The sequence below is a fragment of the Hippocampus bargibanti genome, linkage group LG01 (assembly GCF_051943395.1).
Source record: "Hippocampus bargibanti isolate YZ-2025 linkage group LG01, ASM5194339v1, whole genome shotgun sequence".
NCBI lineage: Eukaryota > Metazoa > Chordata > Actinopteri > Syngnathiformes > Syngnathidae > Hippocampus > Hippocampus bargibanti.
In genome coordinates, this window is record NC_142734.1 from 27,050,196 (window position 1) to 27,070,278 (window position 20,083).

The 20,083-nt window shown below is 40.9% G+C and overlaps 1 protein-coding gene across 1 annotated transcript; it reads left to right on the forward strand.

The window, feature by feature from the left end:
• Nucleotides 1-3,275: 3,275 nt before the first annotated feature.
• On the forward strand, nucleotides 3,276-10,053 carry adora1b (adenosine A1 receptor b). The gene is made up of 2 exons (XM_089000802.1): nucleotides 3,276-3,844; nucleotides 7,871-10,053. Exons 1-2 carry the CDS (start codon nucleotides 3,501-3,503, stop codon nucleotides 8,646-8,648), a joined length of 1,122 nt encoding a protein of 373 aa, XP_088856928.1. The 5' UTR covers nucleotides 3,276-3,500; the 3' UTR covers nucleotides 8,649-10,053.
• The last annotated feature ends 10,030 nt before the right edge of the window (nucleotides 10,054-20,083 follow it).

Consider the following 20,083-nt stretch of genomic DNA (forward strand, 5'->3'; position numbering starts at 1 on the left):
AAGTGAAAGCTATCTCTGCAAACATTTTTTTTTTTAATTTGTACTACTGGCGACAGGCGATACAGTTTGTTTGTTTGATATAAGCAAATTCAGGTCAAAGTGGCAATTTCTGAAAATAACCTTCTATGACCAATGTGGTACTTTTTGGGGGGTAAAACGATCATAAGTCAAGGCAAGGTTGCAGGGGAGTTCCCGCCATTGAGCGTGCAATAAACAGACACCCCCTCGTAAAGAACATGAGTGTCAGATTGGTTGGTTAACCATGGGCGTGGTCGTTCATACATTTTTAATTCGAGGTAAAATGTGGTTTGAGGGAGCATTCGTTTACTTATTTATTTTCATGTATGGCAGGTTTGTCCAATGTTTTTGCAAAGGGGGCCAGATTTGGTATGTTAAAAATGTAAGGGGGGGGGCAACCTTGGCGGACGTTCTTTCCATATAATAATAATAATAATAATAATAATAATAATAATTATTATTATTATTATTATTATTATTATTATTATTATTATTATTATTCCGTGCTTCACATTTGCATTTTTATTTTATTTTCAGCTGTCTTCAAGGACAACCGACGCCGTCGGACAAGTTGTGTTTATAATTTGTAAAATCACTTCAAATGACTTCGACTAAGCGTATTTTACAAAGATTCCACGGCATATAGCTATATTTTACGTTTTAAGGCTCGCGCTGAATATTCAGGAAGTCTTGTTTTTGAGTTGATGACGATCCCCACCTGACGTTACGTTTGGAATGCCCCTGACCGAGAAAGCGACACACAATGCATTTTGGGTACTTTGTTTGGTCTGAAAACTTCGTGTTGATCCGTGTTGATGGCGAAATTAGAAGGAAAACACATAAATAACACGATGGTGAATCGTTGTGTGTTGCACCACGATAACTATTTGATATCCGCTGACACAAATTCCCAGCAGAAAAAATCATCCCATTTCCAACGGAGGTTGGGCGCCATCTTGTGCATTTTTTGGGACACTACATTGCTGTCATTGACGGCTCGAATTGATATGGGAGAACTTCTTTAATCGATTGCAAACATTTATGCTTTCCTCTTCAGAACCATTTAAATCATATTCATAACTGGATGAACAACAACAAGAAACAAGAAACAAGAAAGCATCTTCTCCGAATCTGAAGCCATTGTTTTGATTCTACAGCAAGGCAAGACGTCTTCGCGTGACGTCACGAACAAGGGGGCGGGACCTTCTGAAACTGAAACTTTCTCAGATCATTTAAAATAGTTTGTGAGAAAAGAGACTTGAAGTCATTTTTATTGAAGTTTTTCATTTGACTAAAAATATCAGCCTGCGTGTTTTGGGTATTTTATATGCTATAAAAAGTTTTTCTGATGTCAGTTAGGAAACAAAAAAATGGTGTCGGTTGTCTTTTAAAGCACGTGTTTTGGTTCATTTGAAACACATATCAAAACTGAATGGACATTGACAATTAAAATTGAGCATTCACTTAACTTCACTTTTTTAACACTATTACCTTTTGTTTGTCAGAGTAGAGCAGAAGTAAATGTTCATTTGTTGTTGGTCGGCATTTTCGAAAATTAGGGAGGGGGGGGGGCTCATTCAGTCAATTACTCAAAATATTTGTATGATGATACTTGTACAGCGTGTTCTACCCGAGACAAATTCATTGTGTGTACTACATACTTGGCCAATAAAGACGATTCTGATATACTGATTTAGTGTTCCTAATTGAGCCTGTAGATGGCAGCACTTAGCACACGCAGGTAACAGCGCTCCTGCTGAGTGTATTCGTTCGACATGCAAGTCAGACATTATTGATTTTATGACGGAGGCTGCGGGCCGGATGAAAATTTACCACGGGCTGCATTTGGCCCCGGGACCGCACTTTGGGGGGGTGAGGGGGGGCACTTTGGATCTGTGTATGGTATTTCTGTAAGAAAAAAACAACAACAATAACAACATCAACTTTTTTTATTTCTCTGGATATGTGATGAAGTACTACATATTCCTTTTTGAATGTCATACAGTCTTTTTTTAAAGATATGAATTTATGTACAATTTTGTGGTTATTCTTGGCTCTCATTTTTTTTTGCCGCGGGCCACACTGTAGTCACAGTTTCCTCTTAGGGATCCGTTATGAATTTGGGGAAGCCATTACAATATTTCATATATGACATACATAACACATACAAATTGACTAATAATTACATTTCAAATTTTAAACAAAAAATAATGACTTGTTTTTTTACAGACGACAATTAGAAATTTTGGTTTTCGGCTTTAGCAAACATCATGAAATATCACAAGTTTGATTTGCTTTCGCGGACCGAAAAAAAAAAAAAAATCACGTGGCGGGCAGATTTGGCCCCCGAGCCTTGGCTTTGCCACCGGTGACCTATAACTCTCTACAGTGAGACCTCAACTTACAAACACCTTATCTTACAAACTTTTCATCTTACAAACGTCAAATTTATGAAAAATAAACCTTATAATAAGCACTATTTTCATAATACACACCCACCACGGCTGGCGGAGTGATCTTCGGCGGAAGCACACGACCGAACAGCACCAGAGGTTAAGTTACCAACAGTCCTTATGGAAGGTGACTCTCCTTCCATAAGCCATCAACGACCATCAAAAAGGTAAATACAACTTTATTTTACAGCACAGTTTATTTCTTTAATTACAGTCGTCATGTAATGCGCCTCTCTTTCCAAACAGCAATTCCCGTTGACCTTCGACCTCCAACGCCATTCCATCAAGCCATAAATGACCATCACAAATGTAAATAAAGTGACTTTATGATACAATGCAGTGTATTTCTTTCATTACAATACAATAGCGCATTTATTATACATAGAATAAGGTATGTTGTGTGTAGTTTTAAGGCTTATTTAGTTGAAAAGTATATTTTACGGAAACCCGGGAACGGATTATTGCCATTTTAATGGTTTCCTATGGAATTTTTTTTTTGAGATACACACTTTTCGCCTTACACACTCTGTCTGGGAACCAATTAAGTTCGTAAGTTGAGGTCTCACTGTATTTAAATCATGTCCAATGAATTCCAAGGACTTTTATTGACTATTTGGAAGCCAGCGCACGACAACAAAGGGGATAGAAGGGAAACCGAGGTGGTGGGGGAGTCATGCGTATGGGCGCAACCGCGCACATGACGTTTTTCGTGTCGGCTATTTGCTGAAAGCTTTTCCTTTGTTCGCTCGCAGAGTACCCCCCCACCCCCCACCCGCCAATCTCCATCTATCCTCTTGCCCCGCGCGCATGCACGTAGAGCAGGATGCTCCTCTCCTCTTCTTTGCCGCTCCCGCAGAAGATGCAGCCGAGTGGAGTCGGCGCGCATCGGTACCGGGGACGCACGAACCTCCGGACCCGGACGCTTTCAGAGAGAAAGACGGAAAAAAAACATATGTGTTAAACTGCGACATTTTATTTTCTTTGTAGCTAGGATTTTTTTTCCCTGGCCATCTGGCTTGGTCCTCTTCAATGATGCCCGGAGCACTGCTGTCATCCCGGTCCCTCTACATCGGCATGGAGGTGGCGATCGCGGTGGCATCCGTGGCGGGCAACGTCATGGTGGTGTGGGCGGTGAGAATCAACAAATCCCTGCGGGACACCACCTTTTGTTTTATCGTATCGCTGGCGTTAGCCGACATCGCGGTGGGGGCGCTGGTCATCCCGCTGGCCATCACCATCAGCATCGGGCTGCAGACGCACTTTTATAGCTGCCTGCTGGTCGCCTGCACCGTTCTGGTTCTCACGCAAAGTTCCATCCTGGCGCTGCTGGCCATCGCAATTGACCGATACCTGAGAGTCAAGATTCCCACCAGGTAACCTCATGAGCGGTACTGTCACTCACCGTGCAGCAAACCGGCATAGTGAGAAAATAAAACACAGGTTAAATCAGAGAGGCAAACTTTGAAGTGCCACAACGAGGTGTCCTCGGTTTGGAAGTTTTTGTTCCTTTTTGAGAAAAACAGGAAATAATTTCAGTTAATCGGCGCAACAACTTTAAAAGACAACTGACAGCTTTTTTTTGTTTCCTAACTGACATCAGAAAAACGTTTTATAGCATCTAAAATACCCAAAACACGCAGGCTGATATTTTTAGTCAAATGAAAAACACCAATAAAAATGACTTAAAGTGTTCAAAAACGACTTCAAAATGAAACCGGAAATGGCCAGTTTGCAAAAGTCCCGCCCCCAGTTCGTGACGTCACGCCAAGACGTCTTGCCTTGCTCGAGAATCAAAACAATGGCGTAAGATTCAGAGAAGATGCTTTCTTGTTACTCATCCAGTGATGAATATGATTCAAATAGTTCTGAAGAGGAAAGCATTAATATTTGCAATCGATTAAAGGAGTCCTCCCATATCAATTCGAGCCGTCAATGACAGCAATGTAGCAGCACCCAGAAAATGCAGAAGATGGCGCCCAAGCTCCGTTGGAAATGGGCTGATTTGTCTGCTGGAAAGTTGTGTCAGCGAATATCAAATAATAGTGCAACACACAATGATTCACCATCGCGTTATTTATATGTTTTCCTTCTAATTTCGCCATCAACACGAAGTTTTCAGACCAAACAAAGAACAGCAAAATGCATTGTGTGTCGCTTTCTCTGTCAGGGGCGTTCCAAACGTGACGTCAGGTGGGGATCGTCATCAACTCAAAAACAAGACTTCCTGAATATTCAGCGCAAGTCTTAAAACGTAAAACATAGCTATATGCGGTGGAATCTTTGTAAAATACGCTCAGTAGAAGTCATTTGAATTGATTTTACAAATTATGGACACAACTTGTCCGGAGAGGTCGGTTGTCCTTTAAAAGAAACAAACAACTTTACTTCGTCCACGGTAGGTAGCTTAGTGTTAATATGTAATGGAAAATGCCATTAGTAGTCTAACAAAACTAGCATCTGTAGCCTTTGTAGTATTTGAACAAACTGTGTTGCAACACAAGTTGACAGACGATATCACATTACTCATCGGCACATATTCTATACTCATCACAGATATTATATGCATTGAGGTGAGAAGGTGGTAATTCCAAAGGGGCTGTTTTCTTAGAAACACATGTACATTATCTTAAAAATGGCGTGCCTTCAAACCTTCTGAAATGAACCTAGTTTACAGGATTTCGGAATTTGGGAGATGGAGTAGGCATTCCAGCGGACCAATGTTGTTTTCTTTCACAATTTAGGTGTAAGAAATATGCCTGTAAAATATATCAACAAAATAAGTCATTGTAATTTCATTGTAGTATTTATCATCACATCAAAATAAATGAACCGTTCATAAAAGTCTTAACGTGTGAATAACTCGCCTTTTTGCTCCACTTAGAAATGTGGCCTTCTCAACACATACTTCCGTGATCGATACCAATCCGACGCATGAAAGCTGAGCCTAATTGCAACATTTCCTTTTGCTTCAGGCGAGTCGCGCGCCAATGTCACAAGGCTGGATTATCGACCGTCCGTCTCACCCGAGGCTTCCCATTCAACGGCAATCTTTATTTATTTATTTATTTATTCATTCATGTATTTATATATATATATATATATATATATATATATATATATATATATACAGTAAAGTCTCGTTATATCGATATTCAAGGGAGTCCGAAAAAATATCGATATAACCGGGACTATCGATATATCCGAACCTGTTTGCATGTAATTTTCCGCGCGTGCATAGAAATAGTATCGATATAACCGGGACTATCGATATATCCGATATCGATATAACGAGACTTTACTATATATATATATATATATATCGTATATCACAGCGCTTGCATTCTCGGAGTATATGAAACAGTATCTGGGTCAATATCGGTATGTGGAAGACGCTTTGGGAATATCATCACTTAGTCATTGGAAAAAATGTAGCAGGAGAATGAAACTCTGAGATCTGACGTCTTATCATCAGTGCCCAAAAATGTGCCCATTTTTTTCTTAATATCGCTCTTTCGGAAAACACTCTAAAAATGTATTTTGTATTTTGTTCATTCATTCATTCATTCATTCATTCATTCATATGTTTATTTATTTATTTAGTTGTCTGTTTGTCTGTTCCATTATAGGAAACGATACCTACCGTAACATCACGGTAGGTATTATCACTGACTGAGAAAGCGACACATAATGCATTTTACAGTTCAGTACTTTACTTTGTTTGATCTGAAAACTACGTGTTGATCCGTGTTGATGGCGAAATTAGAAGGAAAACACATAAATAACGCAATGGTGAATCGTTATGTGTTGCACCAAGACTACTATTTGACATGAGCTGACACAAATTCCCAGCAGACAAATCAGCCCATTTCCAACAGCGCTTTGGCGCCATCTTGTGCATTTTCTGGGACGATACATTTCTGTCCAGATGCCTCAAAATGACACTGAATTACTTCTTTAATCGATTGCAAATATTTATGCTTTCCTGTTCAGAACTATTTGAATGATATTCATAACTGAATGAGTAACAATAAAGCATTTTCTCCGAATCTGAAGCCATTGTTTTGATTCTCGAGCAAGGCAAGGCGTCTTGGCGTGACGTAACGAACAAGGGGGCGGGACCTTCTGAAACTGGCCATTTCCGGTTTCATTTTGAATTAGTTTTTGGACACTTTAAGTCATTTTTATTTGTGTTTTTCATGTGACTAAAAATATCTGCCTGTGTGTTTTGGGTATTTTAGATGCTATAAAACGTTTTTCTGATGTCAGTTCGGAAACAAAAAAATGGTGTTGGTTGTCCTTTAAATGTCAGTTGTTACTTCAAGTTGCAGAAGACAGGGAGGGAGGGGGAGAAATAGAGAGATCGAGGAACAAAACGTATTTACCCACTTGTGGACCTCTGACAAACAGGAATTTCCAAACTAGGTTTAAAAAATATATATGCATTAAAACGGTGACATGCAAGTGACTCTTGATTGCAATGAGTTTTCCTGCAATTGCAAAGGTTTTTAATTGTGTTAATTTACATTTACATCATGTAGATCGTGGTATTCAAATGAAGAACAGTAATTACGCGGAAAAGGAAGTGAGATTTTTCAAAGCTGTTTACAAAGTATGAAACATTCAGGAGAGACTTCGAGTCGGAGCATCTCAAAGTTACGAGACTTTAAAAAATAAGGATGGGACTGGTTTGACTGTGATCATGTTAAAAACAATTGAAAACTGAAGCGTTCCGTGGCTGGTTTCAAATGTTTGTGCATGACATTAGCTGAGCAATGCTGACATGTGTGGTGATAACAGGGATATATAGTTGGGCATGGAAAGAAAACCACCAGGTCTCGTACTAATCTCATTTCGTATTAAATAGTCCGAATGATAAATATTTTGTATAGATTTTTATAAATGTACTGCACGCTGCAGTTTTTGGGCAATATAACAATTTGTTGCTTGTGTTGTAACACTTGTATGTCATGAATATACTTACCATACCATTATACAGTAAAGTCTCGTTATATCGATATCGGTTATATCGATAGTACTGCTTATTACGATACTATTTCTAAGAACTCAAGGAGAAAATTACATGCCCGTAGGATTGGATATATCGATAGACCAGTTATATCGATATTTTTTCCGACTCCCGAGAATATCAATATAACGAGACTTTACTGTACTTACCGTACCATTGTTGTTTCACTGTTCTTTATTAACAGAATAGTGAAACAACAATGGTACAAGTATGTTAATAACTGAATGTTTGTTTTTTTCTGATGATGTTTTATAGGACCAAAGTTTACATTTACAACACACGTGCTTTGACCGACAAATGTCTTCAACACCAGCACTCTCTCACGCGCGATCTGAGCGCTAGGCTAACGCTTCTTCTCTGTTGGCCCCTGCAGGTACAAGCGGGTGGTCACGCCCCGGAGAGCGGGTGCGGCTGTGGTGTTGTGCTGGACGGTGGCTTTTATGGTGGGCCTCACCCCCATGTTGGGCTGGAACAATCTTGGGCATCTGAAGCAAAATGGCTCCATCGGCTCAAACCTGGTCATCACTTGCCAGTTTGAGAATGTCATCAGCATGGACTACATGGTCTACTTCAACTTTTTCGGCTGGGTGCTGCCTCCCCTCGTGCTCATGCTGCTGATATACGCCGAAATCTTCTACATGATCCACAAGCAACTCAACAGCAAGAAGCTGACGGGCAGCCACGGCGACCCCAACAAATACTACGACAAGGAGCTGAATCTGGCCAAATCTTTGGCGCTGGTCCTTTTTCTCTTTGCCATCAGCTGGCTACCCTTACACATCATCAACTGCGTGACGCTTTTCTGCCCTGACTGCCAGAAACCCATGGTCCTGCTGTACATCGCCATCCTGCTCACGCACGGCAACTCTGCCGTCAACCCCATCGTCTACGCCTTCCGCATCAAGAAATTTCGCACGGCCTTCCACAAGATCTGGCAGCAGTATTTCTGCTGCAAGGACACTCCGGCTCTGGAGATGCAACCCAGTGACAGGAAGTGGCAAAGCGTCAATCCCGAGCCGGGTCGAGCGTTACCGCTGAGGCCCCCGCAGGACGACGGCCAGATGCAAGACGCCCTGCAACCTCAGAACCAAAGCGGTGAAACCCTGCGTTTAAAGGAAGATTCACCTCGATTGGCGCAGGTTGCCGTTTAGCACAATTCATCTTGAAAGCTCAAGAACCTCGGTTCCCAGCGTGAGCCGATGAGAGGCATTGCCTCCTATGAGGGCTTTGCGTGGGAGGTGACAGAGAAGGTCCTTCCCAACCACAGCAGCAGGATTGGCTTTTTACTCAGGAAGAGCATCCTGATATGGGCCTTTGGACCGAGATAATTAGTTTGACCTGTGGTTGACAAAAGCTCAAAACCATTGACAATGGCGCCGCTTGTCAACAAACGTGGTATTTGACCAAGTCAGAGTGATTAGATTAGCTCATTTGCTGCCATTCCCAAAAATAATTGAAAAGTGTGACATGGAGCACCATTCCCGAATTTCGGGTTTTTGTTTGGTCAGACCTCTGGCAATGTTTTCCCTTCCACGAGGGGGCAGCATTTGCCCTTTTGTCAATGTTAGTGCTTTGTTACAGCTTCAGCTGTTGTTAAAGCGCTATATAAATCAATATGTATTGTGATGTCATGAGAGGCTAGCTCTCAGCGGGGCAGGACAAAGAGCGCAATGGGCGACAGGTTTGAATGCAAACAAAGATTTTAATAAGGGGTTTCAGAGGGAATTTACAGGCAAAAAAGGCAAGAATAGTGTCCCTTCCAATTCTTAAATTACAACAAAGTCTCTTTTGAGGTGAAACTGAAGATGGGGTTCTTTTCCGTGTATTTCGAGGCCTCACCCCTTTTGATGTCCTTCCTAGGTAGCCTAGCCACCATTAGCAATGTTCCAAATCCATCGTTCCGTCCTAGGGTGCCAACTGGCAAAGAGTTCCATGCAGCAATCCGTTTCTCTGTGTTCCTCCACAGAGGACAACAATGGAGCTTGTCTCCCCGGCCACCACACTATGAGGCTCTCTGGCCTTAAAAGCCTTACATGCCAATCAAGCCATGATCAGCCACAGGTGTGAGGTTTGGACTGCTGCCGTCCACCAGATGGGGCTAAAACTCTCGCATTTTAGGGGAATATATTTTCCCCCCAGGACCCAGCCTCTCGTGACATCACAGTATTGTATTGTATTGTGTTGTATTTTGTACACCCGCCCCATTTCAAGCTCAGATAACTCCAGACACATATAACTTAGGAATTAACTCTTTTTTTCTGATGAGACAAGAGTCGAAGGTTTCTCACCCTGAAATGAATGTTTGTGTAGTCCTAAAGCGCAATATTCTGCGGGTCCTGCAATTTGAGGGAAACTCATTCATCGGAATCAAAATCAGAATCAGAAAGGTAATTTTCAACAGATTCTTTTCTTACAGACAGTGTTTTTAGGTGTTCAATTACGTTACATGTTTCAGCGTATACTTTCACCTTCGTCAGAGTGAACTTCGTCAGAGAGGACTTAACACAACTAGAATCACAAAGACTTTAATAGTCCCACAATGGGGAAATTTGCAGTCTACAGCAGTAAAATTTAACGGGGGACAGGGTGGGAGGGTCAAAAGATAAACAAAGATGCACAAAAGAAAATGACAAAAATCCTGGCACTGCAGTGGACAAATTTTTGCACATCGTCTTGCAGTAAATGAGTTAATTAGATTAAATGAATTAACTATTAGAAAACAGGGTAACTGGCTTGAGTCATGATTTTAGCCTTTGTTTTTTTTTTTTTTTGATCAGTCGTTTAAATGTTTGTGATGTTAGCCATGAGCTAAACTGTCTCAAACGTCTATCCTGTGGTGGAAGAACTTCACATTTCAATTGGAAGTCATTCCTCCATTTTCTACCGCTTAACCAGGGGTTGGGTTACCGGAGGGAATAGCTTTAGCAGGGAACCCCATTCCCCAGCCACTTCTTGCAACTCTCTGGGATGAATCCCAAGGCGTTTCTAGGCCAGTTGGGAGAATGTCCTGGGAGAATGTCCTGGGTATCATATCGGAGCCTCCTGGAGCTGGGACATGCCCGGAACACCATACCGCCCAATGAAATGCCCGAACCACCTCATCTGGCTCCTCTCAACATGAAGAAAGTGACTTGACTACCCACCTCCTCCTCTCCCCCGATGAGTGAGCTTCCCACCTTATCTCAAAGGGAGAGACCAGACACCCTGCGTGAGAAACTCATTTCGGCAATTTATCTCAGAAATCACATTCGTTCAGTCACAACACTGAAAAGTTCATTAAAAGAAAAATCGACGTGGTGGAAACTCGGATCTATTGAGGTTAACGTGATCCTTTCAAGACTGGCTAATCAACTGACTTCTGTTGCTCGGATTACTGGGATAACACTGTCGAACCAACGTTAGCTAGCAAACTAGCCGTGATGTTTTCGGAATACAAAACAAGGCCATCCAATTCGACATTTGCTCTATACTTGTGAAAAATTTGTAGACCACCAACCAAGTGACAAGGTTTGATTCCTTGCCTGTGGCTTTCAAAGTGTCTTTTTAAGCAGTCCTGCCGATCATGATATTCCCCAAACAACAATTTCTTACTGTTTCCGTTGGATTATTCATTTTTAATTATGATTTTTGAACCCCTTTTACCATTTATGGCCAATGTGTGGCCATTTTGGACTGTACATTCAATTCTGGTACATTGAAAATGTTGAAACCTTTTTCATTTGTATTTGGTAGCGTAACATCATGTTTTTTTTTCAGAATCTGAATCACCTTTGTCATTGAAACAATGCAACACCCTGTGCATTTCAACATTGCATCATAATAGCTATCTATAATTGATAGCTGATGTTGAGTATGTTGTGGGTAATTTTTACCTATATGTAAACATCCAAACAAAGCAGTCAAATAATAGGTAACATCAGCAGCTATCTAGCTAGCTATCTATTAGCTATCTGCCTAGCTAGTTGGCACTCTATTAGCTATCTATCTATCTATCTAGCTGGCTAGCTTTTAGCTATCTGGCTAGCTAGCTAGCTATTAGCTATCAATTATTGATAGCTGACGTTGATTATGTTGTGGATCATTTTTACCTGTATGTAGAAATCCACACAAAACAATCAAATAATAGGTAACATCAGCAGCTATCTAGCTAGCTATCTATTAGCTATCTGCCTAGCTAGTTGGCTCTCTATTAGCTATCTATTAGCTACTCAAATAAATAGAGAACTAGCTGGCTAGCTAATCGATAGTTAATAACTGGGCAGCAGGCTGGCCAGTTGGCTAATAGATAGCTAGGTTTCTATCAATTTGAGTTATTACGGGTTGAGTGCGTTGTGTGGCTGCCACTACTCACCCACAGAAAAACTGATCCTGTGACTGTAAAGTGATCATGAGTTTTTAAAGGCACTTATAAATTAAATCTATTATTATTATTATTACCACTTGTCAACGAGATGTGACAGTTTCAGTTCAAGGCACCAAACTCTGCCACACGTAAGTCCGCTGGCAGTTACAAACATAATGAAACGTTTGATGAATTTGCAATAGTTTCCAAAATGTTATGAGAGCGACCTGGTCTCAGTCGTCGAGGGTCTTTATTTCTGCCGGCAACTTAAATTCTCTTGTTCACTTTCATCATGTTGTGCCGTCAAATTCAATAGGGTATTTTATTTATTTATTTATTTATTTATTTATTTATTTATTTATTTATTTATTTATTTATTTTTAATTGTGACTTGCAAATGGAAATTTAGCCTTGACCGCTGTTTGGGCATGTTGATGTATGAATGTAATATTAATGTCAATACCAGAAACGGGCAGCTCAACCGTGATCTTGCCTCATCTTCAGAGGTTTTCATTGTGTGACAACAACGAACAGTGTGTGGACAATATTTTTCACAATGGTGTGTATGTGCGGATACAAGTGGTCATCCGTGCCTCGCCATCGTTGCTCAAGATGGTACAAAGGCTCGTTTAAAGGTTCGTCATGTGACGTGGTGTCATCGAAAAAACCCGGCGGAAGCTGTCATTTATTTCTGACGTTTATTTCAATCTCATATTAAAGTCACATGAATCATCTGGATCCAGCTTGTGATTTTTAAGTAGACTGGAAATCTGCTTTGGAAAAAATAAAGTATTAATATCACTTGACTACTGCCAGCTGTCTTGTAGCAGGGGGCGGGGGACACCCTAGCCAGCCGAGTAAAAGAGGCCAAAATGCAAAGGTTCGAGGGGTGTGGGAGGGCAATGCAAGGGTCCTAATTGGTGTGGATATTAAACATTTCCTCAAAGACAGCACATTGAAATCATTGCTAGCTGAATGGAAGATATGAAAAGATGACACGACAAATTGAAAAGATAAAGAGGTACCAACACATATACAGTATATACAGTGAGACCTCAACTTACAAACACCTCAACTTACAGACTTTTTGTCTTACAAACGTCAAATTTATGCAAATTAAACCTTATAATAAGCACTATTTTCATAATACACACCCACCACGGCTGGCGGAGTGATCTTCGGCGGAAGCACACGACCAAACAGCACCAGAGGTTAAGTTACCAACAGTCCTTATGGAAGGTGACTCTCCTTCCATAAGCCACCAACGACCATCAAAAAGGTAAATAAAACTTTATTTTACAGCACAGTTTATTTCTTTAATTACAGTCGTCATGTAATGCGCCTCTCTTTCCAAACAGCAATTCCCTTTGACCTTCGACCTCCAACGCCATTCCATCAAGCCATAACTGACCATCACAAATAAATAAAGTGACTTTATGATACAGTGCAGGGTATTTCTTTATTTACAATACAATAGCACATTTATTATAAATAGAATAAGGTATGTTGTGTCTAGTTTTAAGGCTTATTTAGTTGAATAGAATATTTTATGGAAACCCGGGAACGGATTATTCCCATTTTAATGGTTTCCCATGGGAAATCTTTTTTTGAGCTACACACTTTTCGCCTTACACACTCTGTCTGGGAACCAATTAAGTTCGTAAGTTGAGGTCTCACTGTATAAAAATACACTGAAGGCGTAACAAAACAAAACCTATTTCAGACGGTATCATCTTGTGGAAATTGGATTGGATTGGATTGGATATGCCTTTATTAGTCTCACAGTGGAGAAATTGACATTTCACAGCAGCAAAGTGATGAAAGGAATGAGGAAATAGTATTCCTTCTGAAGATTAGTTCACCAAAGCATGTCATCGAAAAAAATATGCTATCTGACTATTTGCAAAGGAAGACAATGTGCTTTTGTTTTCCTTCCATGTCACTTTAGAGGCTTCATTACTGTCCTTTGCAGAGTAAATACACCACAAAATCCAAATCAGCCATGGCGTTTCCTAAAAGTTGATTGATTGAATGAATGAATGAATGAATGGATGCATGGATGGATGGATGGATGGATGGATGGATGGATGGATGGATGGATGGATGGATCGACAACTGGATTGATAAATGGATAGATAAATGAATGTATGAATGAATGAATGAATGAATGAATGAATGAATGAATGAGCAACCTACATTGAAATACGCTGTGGCTTTGTTTGATTGGTTCAGCTGTCTTATTCCGACGAGCTCCGAATGGGAAACACTGTCATGATCTGGTTGGCGACCAACGGGGGGTGCTGTCGGCCCCACAGGTGCTGGTCATTTAATCACTGACACTTAAAAGGACACCAGGCACGACCATCAGGTGTCGGTTCATTGTTTGCTGCTTGTTTGCTGCATGCATTGTGTATGTGTTTGTTTAACCTTGGCGGACTTTTACTTTTGGTCTTCTTTTGCTACTTTGTATTTTTTCCATTCCGATGATTTTGATGTTTTACATTTTGTTCCTGCTGATTTTAATTTAATACGATTTGTCAAACAACCTCCTGCTCCTTCCTGCCTGCTTTTTGGTATCCGCACCCGCCATCACCACCTTGCAAACCCTGACAAACGCTGTTTGTAAAATGGCCCAGCGCCTGTGTATGTATGTCAGTTTAGAGGCAGATAATCCCACACTGGCATAGTTTTTGCATGTCATCCCCACTGAGAAGCAATCAATGATTAAAAAAAGAAAAACCAGGCCATCGAGCCTGATGGCCCGTTTGTTGCATCTCATCTTATGCGGATCGTGAAAACCTTGCTGGCAGTGGCACTAATGCCTCTGTCTGATTAGCATAAAATAACAAACCTGGAAAGCATACCGAGGAAATGTTACCCACTCGCGCTTTATCTACTAGCTACTCAAACGCAGTGCAGCTCAGTATTTGGCAAGCAAACATCATAGCTATCATATGCGTTTCGCGTTACTTGAAACTTTATCGCAAATTGTCACGTAGTGTAAATGTATTTTCAAAAGCTATTTTGAAACAACAAAACAAAAAGTTTGATTCTAAAATTGATCACCCGTCCATCATGCAAGGTCAGATGGCACCGTATCTATACATTTTAGAGTTACTTTCAAGATCGTATTATTTGTTTTCAAATCTTTAAATGGCCTCGTTCCTCCTTACGTCTCTGAGGTCATCCATCCCTACACACCTTCCCGACGCCTCAGGTCTGCCGAACAGGCATTATTAGGAGTGCCAAAAACTAAACGGAGGCTCAGAGGTGATTGAGTGATGGTCCCACTCTCTGGAATGACCTACCACTGAACATTTGGCAAGCCCCCTCACTTGAAAACACACCTCAAAACTCACTTGTACTCTTTGGCATTTGACTCAGCATGATTCAGACTTGATATTAGTTTTACTCCCTGGTGCTTTCTACTATCTTTGTTACTGCTTTATGTCCTGTCGATGACAGAGATCCATAGTTGTCCAAGCGCTTGTCACAGCTACAGCTGTTGTTAAAGCGCTATATAAATCAATATGTATTGCATTGTATTGTCAGCAACCCAGCCGGTGTGGGCCAGAGGAATTTTAATATAACAAAATGCACAAAATTTTGTTTTGTTCACCCCCCCCCCCACCCCCCATCCCACAGAGTGAGGTTAGAGAAGACATGGGCAAACTACGGCCCGCGGGCCACATACGGCCCGTTAGGCTTTTTAATCCGGCCCGCCGAACTTGCCCAAATTATAGTAAAAACAGTATCTAAAACTCATGACAAAAAGTTAGCCAAGAACAGGGCAAATAACTGAAAAGTTGCCTGGCCCAATTTTCACAACTTGAAGCACAATCAGACAACTAATCACATTAAAAAAAACATTGTCACGAAGTATAAAGTTTTTTTTTAAATCAAGAATGCACCGACTACAAATGCTACCTTGCTTAATTTACGGTAAATGTGCATGGCTGTAGATTTTGCTGCAGTAGTCAATTGTCATTGCGATGCACAATGCAACGTTTGCATTGCTTTCTACGAGCCACTAAGCCCCTTTCATAAGTCTCACGTACACTTCACAGTCACGGTTTAATGTAAATTTACGTTTTGTAGCGTCACATATGTTGTTAGCTTCTTTTGAATCTTTCTTCTGGGCTGAGGTGCATCTATTTTGGAAAATGACATGCAATTGCACGACTTTATAACGCTTGCGAAAGTCCGGAAGAAAGAAGCAGGCTTCTGATTGGCTGCCGTGCCGAGTATGCAAATTTCAACTGCAGGTAGTCTATGTTTGGGTGCTCGGCGACGGTACACGTGTATTGTTTGCGCGTGAAGGCGAGGGCGTCAGTGAGGAGTTTGTTGTATTATTGAGCTTGAATATTTCGTTGTGTAATAATATGTTTTGAATGTTGAAAGTGATTCCTTTTTTCAATAAATGTTGATTTCTTTAACTTTGCCCCTTCAATGAAAACTTATTAAAAACGGACGCAATCTTGATAAATCACAGTGCATATGTTATTTTAATCTATTTCCATTTCCTCATCCAAGTATCTGCGAAATAGTATGTAAACGCTATATTCCTTGAGACAAATTTATTAACTGATCAGGGATATTTTTCACATTTGAAAGACAGTTGACAGTGGGTTGTAGTGTTCTTACTGTGCTATGAGGTTTGTACACACTACATTTAAAGGACAACCAGCACCTTTTTTTGTTTCCCACTGACATCAGAAAAACGTTTTATAGCATCTAAAATACCCAAATCAGGCAGGCTGATATTTTTAGTTAAATGAAAAACACCAATAAAAATGATTTCAAAATGCATCCGGAAATGGCCAGTTTCAGAAGGTCCCACCCCCATGTTCATGACGTCACGCCAAGACGTCTTGCCTTGCTCGAGAATCAAAACAATGGCTTCAGATTCGGAGAAGATGCTTTCTCTTTACTCATCCAGTTATGAATATGATTCAAATAGTTCTGAAGAGGAAAGCATAAATGTTTGCAATTGATTCAAGGAGTCCTCCCATGTCAATTCGAGCCGTCAATGACAGCAATGTAGCACCCAGAAAATGCAGAAGATTGCGCCCAAGCTCCGTTGGAAATGGGCTGATTTGTCAGATGGGAATTTGTGCCAGCGAATATCAAATAGTTGTCTCGGTGCAACACACAACGATTCACCATGGCGTTATTTATGTGTTTTCCTTCTAATTTCGCCATCAACACGAAGTTTTCAGACCAAACAAAGTACCCGAAATGCATTGTGTGTCGCTTTCTCGGTCAGGGGCGGTCCAAACATGACGTCACATGGGGATCGTCATCAACTCGAAAACAAGACTTCATGAATATTCAGCGCAAGTCTTAAAACGTAAACTATATCTATATGCTGTGGAATCTTTGTAAAATACACTCAGTCAGTCATTTGAAGTGATTTTATAAATTATGGACATAACTTGTCCGAAGGCGTCGGTTGTCCTTTAATGCTTTAGGTTTAGTATTTCCGGCCCAAACACTCCCTCCAAATGCTCCTGGCCCGGCCCCTCTGTCAAATTTTAGAACCCAATGCGGCCCGCAAATCAAAAAGTTTGCCCACCCCTGGGTTAGAGTGAAGTTCGTTCGGCTGTTGCCGGGCGGGACCTTTTCTGGCCGCTTGTCCGCTAGTGCCACCTGCTGGTCACGTGTGTCAAACAAAACATGCCACGGTGCGTTTTATATTTCAGGAGAATCATGTCCAGTTTTATGTGTGAATTAATGAAAAATAATAATCCTTTATCGACTTACATTTACTTATTTACTTGCATATGTAACCGAGTGATATGTTAAACTAATTAAAGGATGCCGGAAGTGACGCAGAAGCGCGAAGTATGGCACCAGCCTCCCGCCATATAGGCCAGAAGTCATATGGTGAGTAGCATGACTTTCCCCTTCCGGGTTTTCAGAATTTTATTACAAAATGTCACAAATACAGAGGGTTGTGTCAGGAAGGGCCTCCGACGTAAAAGCTTGGCCAAACAAACATGCCAATCAAACTCTCAAGATGGAGGACACTGATTCGCTGTGGCGACCCCTTGAAGGGAAAAGCCGAAAGGAAAAAAAGATTTCACTTTCTATTCTTCTATTGTAGGGTGTGTTCAATTAGTTCCTCGATTTGTTCTGAGCCCACATTACTTTTTATACTGTTCTTAATGTTCTATGTTTTTTTTTGTTTTGTTTTTTACTGGGTTTGGTGATAAAAATTACTTTTATACTGCCAGGTTATTTCCAAGACTGAAACCCAATGCGACTTCATATGTCACTCCCGTCATACTGTGTTGCAGGTAATGTTTGTTTCTTTTCGGTTTTACCGAAGTCGTAGTTCGTCGCGGCCACCATTTTTGTTTGTTCTGCAACCGTTTCTACGCATGTGATTATAATGTGTTTAATAACATCTGATAAATAACATTATTTGTGTTATTTTTGTCCCTATACTGTACATTGTTATTGTACAAACTCCCATGTTGTCTATTTTGTTTCATGTATAATGTTAAACGACAACCGACGTCACTTTTTTGTTTTTTAACTGACACCAGAAAAACGTTTTATAGCATCTAAAATACCCAAAACACACAGTATGATATTTTTAGTCAAATACAAAACACCAATAAAAATGACTTAAAGTCTCCAAAATCTGCAAAAAATTGAGCTGCGAATTGGGCATTTTCAGAAAGTCCGCCCCCAGTTCGTGACGTCACGCCAATACGTCTTGCATTGCTAGTGAATCAAAACAGTGGCTTCAGATTCGGAGAATATGCTTTCTGAAGAGGAAAGCATACATGTTTGCAATTGATTAAAGAATTTATTTGTGCCATTTTGAGGAAACATTGGGGGGGAAATCTCTCACCCAAAAAAGAGGCACAAAATGGCGACCTCCTGTGGCCACCTCCGTTTCCACAGGCTGATAAATTCCTTATATAGCACTTGGGATGCCCTCTTCTGGCCTTCTGGCGGCTTTTGGGTGCAACACGAGGTCCCCAGACCAAACAAGTAAAGCAAAATACATTGACGTGATGGAAGGACCGCTACAATGCGTCTTTTTTACGGTAAAGGGCGGTCCTTTCGTGACGTCACGTACGGACTCGTCACCAACTCAAAAACAAGACTTCCTGAATATTCAGCGCGAGTCTTAAAACGTAAAATATAGCTATATGCGGTGGAATCTTTGTAAAATACGCTCAGTAGAAGTCATTTCAAGCCATTTTGCAAATTATGGACACAACTTGTCCAGAGACGTCGGTTATCCTTTAAGGGAGAGCTATCGACGAAATTGCATGTTATTCCCGAGACTGAAACCCCATGTGACGTCAACTATAACCTCATGGAAAACTGTAGTGCAGTAATAAAAGGACACAAAAAACATAATCTGGTGTTATTGAGGCAGTAGCGAAGTAGACCGTCACACATATACAAGAAGTAGACCGTCACACATATACAAACTAACTAGAATGAAATGTAGAGGTTGCTATGTGACCTTGAAAAAATATTGTTTGAATTTAAATATCATCCAATTGTTATGGTGAGCCCTCGAGGACTTAACATTACTCCACAACAGGAAATAAAGTGGCCTTTAAAGGAAGAAGAGCTTTCGGTCAAACTTGTATTAAGCCTTAAATATCCTGTCAATGTTTACCCAATGGACTGTCGTCCTCCTTCAGCATCACTTAGTGGCCCAGTGGCATGCAAGCAGAGTCACCGACGGACACCAAAACGTTAATGTCAATGTTCAAGCAAGAAAATGACACGCTGTGTAGACACACAGCGTCGCGATGGCTTTTCACCCGTGCGTTCCAACCCCCCTGCAAGGTCCGCATATATTGCCAACCAAGTGGCCAAACAAGTGGGAGGCGTACGTAAGTGCCTGCCTCAACAAGTGCTGCCACTGACTCACATCCTCCCAGCTATCAGCTGTTTGGCCTTTATCGACAAAGGGAAATTCCCATTCCTTCCTTGTTCTTATTTTGCCAAAACGTTGAAAAAAAAGCTTGCCCACTTGACTCAGTACGTTCAAGGCCGCTGCTATTGCAGTTCTTCCTTCCGCTCTGTGACTCGCCGAGATGGTTTCAAGTGGGGCTTCGCTTTGTTTTGGTCCATTGGTGCATGTTCACGGAGTGTGAAAAATGGATGAAAATGAACACATTATTGGATATGAATTGGGAATATCTCTAGTGTGAGAACAAGTATTGTATCTTATGGTATCATATCTTACATTATCACATCTTATTGTAT

Bases quoted from the DNA above. Each gene is read 5' to 3' on its own strand.
- adora1b (XM_089000802.1), top strand. From the start codon at position 3,501: ATGATGCCCGGAGCACTGCTGTCATCCCGGTCCCTCTACATCGGCATG. The intron at 3,845-7,870 runs GTAACCTCATGA...TGGCCCCTGCAG, and splicing joins AGAGTCAAGATTCCCACCAG to GTACAAGCGGGTGGTCACGC.